Source organism: Eumetopias jubatus, unplaced genomic scaffold (genome assembly GCF_037043125.1).
Source record: "Eumetopias jubatus isolate StellerSeaLion01/CBP00866 unplaced genomic scaffold, mEumJub1_p1.0 scaffold_7, whole genome shotgun sequence".
NCBI classification, from domain to species: domain Eukaryota; kingdom Metazoa; phylum Chordata; class Mammalia; order Carnivora; family Otariidae; genus Eumetopias; species Eumetopias jubatus.
In genome coordinates, this window is record NW_028274813.1 from 145,728,891 (window position 1) to 145,738,648 (window position 9,758).

General features: G+C 38.7%; 1 protein-coding gene across 5 annotated transcripts in view; it reads right to left on the reverse strand.

Moving 5' to 3' along the window:
- HERC2 (HECT and RLD domain containing E3 ubiquitin protein ligase 2) overlaps window positions 1-5,257 on the reverse strand; it is a 253,596-nt gene extending 248,339 nt beyond the window's left edge. For 4 of the 5 annotated variants that reach the window (XM_088024976.1, XM_088024975.1, XM_028087265.2 and 1 more), the window contains exons 1-2: window positions 5,165-5,257; window positions 4,433-4,535 (exon numbers count right to left, since the gene is read on the reverse strand). In XM_088024976.1, the coding sequence (XP_087881102.1) occupies window positions 4,433-4,504 (72 nt within the window). In that variant the 5' untranslated portion in view covers window positions 4,505-4,535; window positions 5,165-5,257. The remainder of the gene's footprint in view (window positions 1-4,432; window positions 4,536-5,164) is intronic. The other variant, XM_088024974.1, reaches the window with a different exon arrangement.
- Between the last annotated feature and the right edge of the window lie 4,501 nt (window positions 5,258-9,758).

The following is a 9,758-nucleotide window of genomic DNA, read 5'->3' on the forward strand; positions in this document are numbered from 1 at the left end:
GAGAGATAAATTAGTACATGACTAGAGGTTGTGCTAGATCAGCCTGAACAAACCTGAGGATCAAGCTTTGAAAAAATTAAATTGATCCCAACAAACTTACATGAATGCCAGACAAAACTAATGCTCTTTAAAGAAATAAAACAAAATCCAGCACAGAACAACATAATATTGTCCAGCATTCAATAAAAAATTACCTGACATGCAAACACACCCCATGACCAAAGCAATCAATCAATGGAAATGACAGAGTGATCAAAAGAAATAGATCCAGATGTGATAGAGATGATGGAATTAGCAGACAAGAACATTAAAAACTCCATTATAGATACATCCAGATGCTCACAAATAGGAAAATATGAACCTGATGACAAGTGAAACAAAAGACATGAAAAAGAACCATATGGAACACCTAGAGATGAAAAATACAACATTGTGAAAACTTCAATGCATAGGATTAATAGGTTAGACACTGCATAACAGTTATACCATAAAGTAACATGTTTAAGCAGATAGCTATTATATAGTATGTTCTCTCCCTTTTAAAACTCGTTTACTCTAGGTTCCACATATAACTGTAGGTACAATGACCACCATCAGTCTTCATGTCAATCTACAGTCATTTGGTCATCTAGAGATCCTTCTCTGCTCACTTCCTCAAGAAGAGCTCATGGGAACAGTATTTGTGCATTGATAAAGTTGTGTCCTTTTGCCTGAAAAGTCAGTTTTGCTAGAACATAACATCCTTGCCTCACATTTTCTTTTCTTGGGAGCCATAAATATGTTACTGAATCTTCTTCTGCAAAACAGTCTTATCAAATCTGATGGTAACCTCATATTTATCTTTCCCTTATAAATATTATTAGTCTTTTCTAAGAACCAGAAGTTAGTTTTTTAAAAAAGACTAACAAAATGTTTAAAGTCCTGACAAGATTAATGAAAATATAGAGAAAATACAAATAACCAAATCATGAATAAAAAAGTGAGCTATGCTACCTATCCTACAGACAAAAAAGTAATCAGATGTTATTATGAATATTAAGTTACCTGTATTACAAAATTCTTTTATTTCTACATCTCATCTGTCAACTGGAAAACCTGAGAACAGAATTTACCAAGATGATCACGTCTATGTTCTTTAATCTACTGATATTCTAAGCATAAAGTAACAATATATACATTTAATAATTTTAATTTTAAAATTTAACTTTTATCTTTACTCATTCTAAATTGATTAGAGTAAGAGACAAATAAATTATTTGAGTTTAACTATTAATATACTCAACAACTTTGATGGACCTCAACAGCCTTATACTGTGAACAAAACCAGTCTTAAAAGATCACATATCACATGACATTCTCAAAATGACAAAATTAAAGAGATGGAAAACAGATTAGTGACTGCCAGGGGTCAGAGATGGTGGGGGAAGGGTGGTGTGACCTACAGAGGGGCAAGAGGAAGGAGATCTTTGTGGTGTGATTACACAATTGGCACAGAACTATGCACACATTGTACCAATGTCAATTTCCTGGTTTTGATATTATACTATAGTTACATAAGATGTAACCAATGGGGGAATCTGGGTGAAGAGTATACAGTGACCTCTCTACTTTCTTTGCAACTTCCTGTGACTCTATAAATTATTTCAAAATAAAAAGTTAAAAGAAATTGCATCATACATATCTAATTTCATGCTCCACTTCAAAGTATCCAAAAATAGAAACTGTAGGAGATTCATCTGAGTACAGATTATGCAAGAAAAAGATAACACCATTCTTGGAGCCATGCTCAAAGACACACCCTTAGCCTTACATCAAAACTAGCAAATAAATATGCATATATGATTTAAGAATAAAAAGCTTTTAAGGTATCATTTTTTTATAGGTCCTTTGCTTAACTGACTTTTTGGTTCATTGAGAAACAACCAAACACATCAGAGAGGACTTTTACTTTAAATATAAGAATGGTACTGATTATGTAGCTAACATCTCTTAGCTCTATGTTTTATTGCCTCTTCAAGAGAGTTGCAAAGGAAATGGCAATTCAAGGTACTCCACACAACAATCAGAAAAGAGTGTTGAAAAAGTAAAAAGCAGGGCGCCTGGGTGGCTCAGTCGTTAAGTGTCTGCCTTCAGCTCAGGTCATGGTCCTGGGATCAAGCCCCACATCACACCGGGCTCCCTGCTCAGCGGGGAGCCTGCTTCTTCCTCTCCCACTTCCCCTGCTTGTGTTCCCTCTTTCGCTGTCTCTCTCTGTCAGATAAATAAATAAAATCTTTAAAAAAAAAAAGAAAAGAAAAAGTAAAAAGTAAAAAGCATTATATATGTAAAAACCACATATATGCCTTCCATATAACTGGCACTCTATTAAAGGCAGCTTGTTGCAACATCCTAGGCCTGACAAATCGTAGGCCTAAACATCTATGAACAAGAAAGCCTAGGATCAGTGCCTGTGTTCTTTATAATATACACATATTAAAAGTTTTCACAGCTTCCAAAAATATTTCCTTTCTAAAGTCACTAAAACCTTCACAGGCATTTCAAACAAAAATAGCCACAGAAAATAGATTTGCTAAATCCTATGGCTAAGAAACATGTTTCTACCCCACATAATATTAATTAACAAGGTCTCAATTCTGTTACCAATACAAAAGCCCTACCTAAGGAATGGGACACTTCCCACTCCAGTTGGGAGAGACATCCCGAATAGGGTAAGGGTAAAAGCTGTCAATATAAGGCTTGCATCTGCAATGTGTGTCTATAGGAAGGATTCCAAAGAGAGAAACTAAATCTAAGTCAATTGTTAGGGTAAAACGACATTTGTTCCTCACATTTAATAAGCAATGCTGGAGAAACTATATAAAACCAAGGTCAGCGATCACTTTTTTCATGATATTAAGTAGCTTCAATACCCACAACACATTTTCCCTCTGAGGCACTCTCCAAAACCTAGGTCTCTTCATGTGTTCCTAGGATGAGTTTGGAGGACTTCTGACTAGTATCTGAAATGTCTAAGAAGGGCTAAGCATTATATATTACACTAAATAAATCAAAAGTAAAATAGTAAGCACTCTAAGGCATAAATGGTGTTTCCTTTTATGTATATCTGCCTGACTCATCATAGGCACTCAACTCAGCATTAAACTGGTTTTAGATCAAGATGCTAAAACTCATATTAAACAGTTATTCAATTATGATTAAAAAGAAAAACTTCATAGAGTTCTTTACTTCAACAAGTTCTGCAAAATACACAAACACTAATAAAAAAATGAAGTCTTAAAATCAGTTTGCCTAAATCTCAAGATTTCAGAAATAAGAAATTACTCATCTCACCTCCCCCAACCACGCTTTAAAAAAAAAATGACAAAGGAAAACAAACAGAATTGCTAAATAAAAAGCAAAGTTTAAACAAAAACAAACCAAGAGTCACTACTATGCCAATTCTTGGCCCAATTCTTTTTGCTTTAATCTAACATTACCCCATTAATAACTGTCCCAAAATCCACAACACAGTTCTAAGCACTTGGCTCTCACACCTACTGGGACTCAACACTTAAAATAAATAAGTAAAGAGAGATTATAATACTTCACTACAAGTATCTACGATCAAGTGCTTATAGAATACATGACTCCTGATAAACTGTGATGCACTATGTAAGATTGTACTGAAAAACATAGATTACTTGAGAAATACTTAAAATGGTTAACCTCAGGAAAGAGAAAAAAAAGCCATATATACTACAAAATATTTCAGACACTTCTTTTTGCTGTTAATATGGAGTTACAAAAGTAGTTTTTCCAAACCATTTGCAAAGAAAACTAACTTGGGGTAAAAAAAAAAAAGTCTATAGAAACATTACTGCTATTATTTATTTGCTCATTTCTGGACAAGCTTACAACTGCATTATTAAAACATTAGAGAGTCTAAGGCCAACATTTTGTTTCATGCATTCTTTATGTGAAACCCTGAGCACTCCTCTTAATAGACCAGTCACAAAAACAAACAGCTCAACTGAACTCTTGTCTCCCCAGAAACAAAAACACAGGGTCCCATAAAATGAGTGAGTTTCTGCAGGACATAATAAATTACTACATGTCACTTCTTCCCCTCATTAACTGAACATCTCAAAACTATCCGGAAAACAGTCAACAAGGTTAAGAATACTACAGACCTCTTAAAAATAATAATAGAAAAAATGTTTGCATAAACAGATCTCAAGTTTCTTGCAGTTACACATAACTGCAACTAAAATGTAGCCACAATCTATAAAAACTGATACAATAAAGGTGCATTTTAAATTATAGGAAATAAACCTGCTTCTCTAATAGGCAAGATCCGATCTGCATCCTTGTACTCATCCTGTATAAAGCCGTAACCAGAAATTTAAATATGGAGGCAGGAACACACCAAGAAAAAAGCATGTCAAAACCCCACCTGTATATCTGTTTTCAACCATTTGGAGTCAAGTCGAGTTTGGGCAGCCAAACAGAAAGAATCAGAGGGCATCTTTCCGCCAGTTTCCTCCCAGTTGTCAGTCCTGCAAGTAGAACATAAATGTTGGAAGACCTAAAGCTTTTCAGAATTCTCCCAAGACCCTCCCGCAAGGTTTAATGCAGCAAAAAGAACAGAAAGATGGGAGAGGAGAACAGGTGGGGGAGGGGAGGGAGAGGAGGAGAAAGGAAGAGAAAGATGGAGAGAGACAGGGAGGAGGATGGAAGAAAAAGCCTACTTCCAATACAGGTTAAGAGCCACACACAGGATTCGCCTGGTTTCTGTACTACGTCGGCGAGACCTTGAGAATGGACGGTCACAAGAGACCAAATCACAATGTCATCCCCTTCCCTTAAATCCAAAAGGTAAACAGAACGACAGGAAGCCCACATTTCAACGACAAATGACAGTAGCGTGCATCTACCGCTTTATCCCATACCAATCAATAGTGGTGCGTGAAACAAATTAATCAAAAGTCACGCCTGCGGACAAATCCAAAACAATAATCACTTTGAAATGGAAAGGCAGCCCGAGACGCGCGCCGCGGGCGGTCCGCGCAGGCCCAGGTCCCGCAGCCGCGCCAACGCCCGCCGCGCCCCAGCCCGACCGTGCCCTGGGTTCCGACCCGCACCGCCCTAGCGGCTAGCTGCCCTCGCCACCCCCGGGGATGAGGACCTGACGCGCAAAGGCCCCACCGCCTCAGTCCGGCGGCGTGCGGACACAGCCTCCAAGCCGCCGTTGGCTCGGCCGGCGCTGGTGATCCCGGTATCTCTCGCGACCGGAGAGGCGGGCCGACTCGGGACTACCGCCCCCACCGGCCAGCCAATCACAGAGAGGCTGCTCTCTGGACCAGCCAATGGGGAAGAGGAGCCCTCTCGCCCTTCCTCCCTACTCCCCTGCTTCGTTCAATCCTGCTCATCTTCCTCCTTGGGGTTCACCCCTTGCGGTCAGGGCCAACCGCAGGCGCCGGGAGGCGGGATTTCCGCCTCATGCTGGCACTCCTGTCCCGGGTTCCGTACAGCGCTGGCGAAAAACCTGCGGGCGGGGTAGAACGTGAGGTGACTGAGGTGCTTCAGCACGGAGTGGCTAGGGTGTGTGCCATGGGCACACGTACAGGGGAGAAGAGACTCGAGGTTGGCTCCAGTCGGCTAGAGCCTCCTCCTGTCTGTCCCACTGAAAGCAGCTGCAATCCTAGGCTGAATTCATGGAGCGGCTGGTAGCAAGGGGACTTGGAGAAGGAAATCAGAACTTTTAGTATCACGATAAAACAAATCTTAAGAAATTTTAAACAATTGAAGTCATATAAAGTATGTTCTCTGACCATAATGGAATTAAACTACAAATCAGTAAAATACAACAGGGGGCGCCTGGGTGGCTCAGTGGATTAAGCCTCTTGATCTTGACTCAGGTCTTGAACTCAGGGTGGTGAGTTCAAACCCCACCTTGGGCTACACGCTCAAAAGTAAAAATAAAAAATAACAAGACTACTTCCAAACACTTGGAAATTAAGCAATACACTTCGAGGTAATCCACAGGTCAAAGAAGAAATCTCAAGGGAAATAGAACTATTTGAACTGAATAAAAATATAACGATTTATGGGATGCAACTAAAACAGTGATGAACGTGAAATTTTATAACAACTGCTTTTCTTAGAAAAGGAAGGTCTAAAATCAAGGATGTAAGCTTCCATTTCAAGAAACTAGAAAAAGAAAAGTAATAAATCTAAAGCAAGAAGAGGGAGGAAATAAGACAGGAAGAGAAATAAAGAAAAATGGAAAAACAACAGAAAAACATTGAAACTAAAAGCTGGTGCTTTGAAAAGATAAAAGGTAGGGAGAGGGCACCTGGGTAGCTCAGTGGTTAAACATCCCACTATTGATTTTGGCTCAGGTCAAGATTTCAGTGTCCAGAGATAGAACCCCCGCATCGGGCTCCCCACTCAGCAGGGAGTCCGCTTGAGATCGTCTCTCCTTCTTCCTCTGTGCCTCGCCCTGCTCTCTCTCTAAAATAAATCCTTTTTAAAAAAAGATGAAAGATATTTGATAAGCCTGCCAAAAAAAGAGAGAGAGAACACATAGGTTACCAAAATCAGGAATACCAGAGAAGATATCACTAAAGACCCCACAGACTTCAAAAAGAGAGTAAGGGAGAGGCACCTGGCTGGCTAGGTCAGTAGAGCATGTGATTCTTAATCTCAGGGTTGTAAATTTCATCCCCAGCTTGGTGTAGAGATTACTTAAAAGTAAAATCTTCAAAAGGAGAGTAAAATAATACCAGGAAAATTCTACACATACAAATTTGATAATTTATATGAAATGGACTAATTCCACAAAAGTTGTATACTACCAAATTAAAAACCTGAACAGGACTATACCTACTTTAAAATTTGAATTCACAGTTAAAAACCTTCCAAAAAAGAAATCTCCAGGCCCAGATTGTTTCCGTGGTAGATTCTGGTTCTACCAGATATTTAATAAAGAAAGAGCACCAATTCTATATAAACTCTCCCAGAAAATTAAAGAGGAGTGAAAATTTTCATTATATAACCACAGCATTACCCTGATAACAAAACCAGAAAAAGACATTGCAAGAAAACTTAAGACCGATATCTTTCATGAACATTATATATAAAAATTCTTAGCCAAGTTTTTGCAAATGGATTCCAGCAATATTAGAAAGGATAATACATCATAACTGGGGTTTATCCCAAGAATTCAAGATTGGTTTAACATTCAAAGCTAAATGTAATTCACCATGAGATCATCTCAATAGACGCAGAAAATGCTTTTGACAAAAATCAACATCTCATAAAAACTCTGAGCAAACTAGTAAGTTTGCTTGCTAATGAACATCTGTAAAAATCTACATACAAGCCAAAACAGTCTTGAAAAAGAACAAAGTTGGAGGACTCACACTTTCTGATAATAAAACTTACTACAAAACTATGGTAAACAAAATAGTGTGGTACTTCCATAAGGGTAGACATGTAGATCAATGGAATAAAACCCAGAACCCAGAAATAAACGCTCATATATCTGGTCAATTGATTTCTTCCAAGGGTGCCAACACCATACAATGGTGAAAGAGTGGTCTTTTCAATAAACAGTGCTTGGAAAGCTGAATTTCCACATGCAAAATGAAGTTGGACACTTACATTTCACCATATATAAAAATTAACTCAAAATGGATCAAACTTAAACGTAAGACCTACAAGTATAAAACTCTTAGAAGAATATATGGAGGGCAAGTTTTATGACATTGGATTTAGCAATAATTTCTTAAATATGGCACCAAAAGCACTGGCAACAACAACCCAGAAAGCATGAGTAAATTTAGTTTTGTATATTCCTAATCTTATTTCTTATCCCCACTCTTATCTGTATCCTTAGGTCCCTATTTCTCATCTATTCCTAACCCCTACCCCTGAACCCTGTGGAACTTAAAGGCATATTCTTTTTTTTAATTTTTTATTTAAATTCAATTAACCAACATACAGTACATCATTAGTTTCAGATGTAGTGTTCAATAATTTATCAGTTACATATAACACCCAATGCTCATCACATCACGTGCCCTCCTTAATGCCCATCACCCAATTATCCCATCCCCCCACCTACCTCTCCTCTAGCAATCCTCAGTTTGTTTCCTATAGTTAAGAGTCTCTCATGGTTTGTCTCCCTCTCTGATGACTTCCCATTTAGTTTTCCTTCCCTGCCCCTAGGATCCTCTGTGCTGTTTCTTAAATTACACCTATGAGTGAAACCATATGATAATTGTCTTTCTCTGTTTGACTTATTTCACTCCACATAATACCCTCCAGTTCCATCCATGTCCATGTGAATGGTTAAGTATTCACCCTTTCTGATGGCTGAGTAATATTCCATTGTGTGTATGTATATATATATAGCACATCTTTATCCATTCATCTGTTGATGGACATCTGGGCTCTTTCCATAGTTTGGCTATTGTGGACACTGTTGCTATAAACATTGGGGTGCAGGTGCCCCTTTGGATCACTACATTTGTATCTTTGGGGTAAATTCCTGGGTCCTAAGGTAGCTCTATTTTTAACTTTTTGAGGAACCACATACTGTTTTCCAGAATGGCTGTACCAGCTTGCATTACCACCAACTGTGTAAGACAGTTCCCCTTTCTCCACATGCTCGCCAACATTTGTTGTTTCCCATCTTGTTAATTTTAGCCATTCGGACTGGTGTGAGGTGTTATCTCATTATGGTTTTGATTTGTATTTCCCCGATGCCAAAGGATGTAGAGCATTTTTTCATGTGTCTGTTGGCCATTTGTAAATTTCTTTAGAGAAATGTCTGTTCATGTCTTCTGCCCATTTCTTGATTGGATTCTTTGTTTTTTGGGTGTTGAGTTTGATAAGTTCTTTATAGATCTTGGATACTAGCCCTTTATCTGTAATGTCATTTGCAAATATCTTCTCCCATTTGGTAAGTTGCATTTTGATTTTGCTGACTGTTTACAGGCATATTCTTATCATGTTACTGTTCTAATGAAAAATCTGTAGTCTCCTATGGAAAGCAGTGACTTTTTATTCTTCCACATACATACATCTTAGGACATGAAGTGGATCCTTGCCACTTTTAGACCATTATTCCTCCCATTTCACTTAAAACAAAACTGAACTTCTTTGAAACACTTGACATCAGATTATACCACTCTCTGACCTGTTTGCAATAACCCATGGTACTATCCATCACTTTCCATGTCCACTGAAGATTTAAGCACTCCACTGATGACCTTTTTACCACAGCTACCACTGGCCCATTCTCAGGGCCTTTGCTACCACAGCTCAGTGCCCCTGCCTCTCAGTTCTTCATGGCCTTACTTTTAACCATCCTGTTTCCTGCTCCACCTGAACCACTCACCACCGTGGTCTGTTCCATTCATGAAATAACCTTGAAGATCACAATTGTGAGCCTCTGACTCTTTGATCACTGCATCTTATCTTTTTAGTTCACTGCCTCTAGTAATTATGCAAACAAACTTCAACCCCTCTAGAAGTCTTGTCTCACATCCTCACTTTCCTTTTTTGCCAAGTTTGATTTTGCAGCCCAGCATATGGCCTGCCCATAATCTCTAATCACATTCCTCTATCTCTCCATTGTACTATCCTGGCAAACCTTAATGCTGGGTGAATCCACTCCACTCACTTAGTGTGTGGCTGAACCCCTGAAACACACAACTGCATATCTACTCCATATCTACTTTCCCTTCCCCTGGTGCCACACAGCCTTTTGG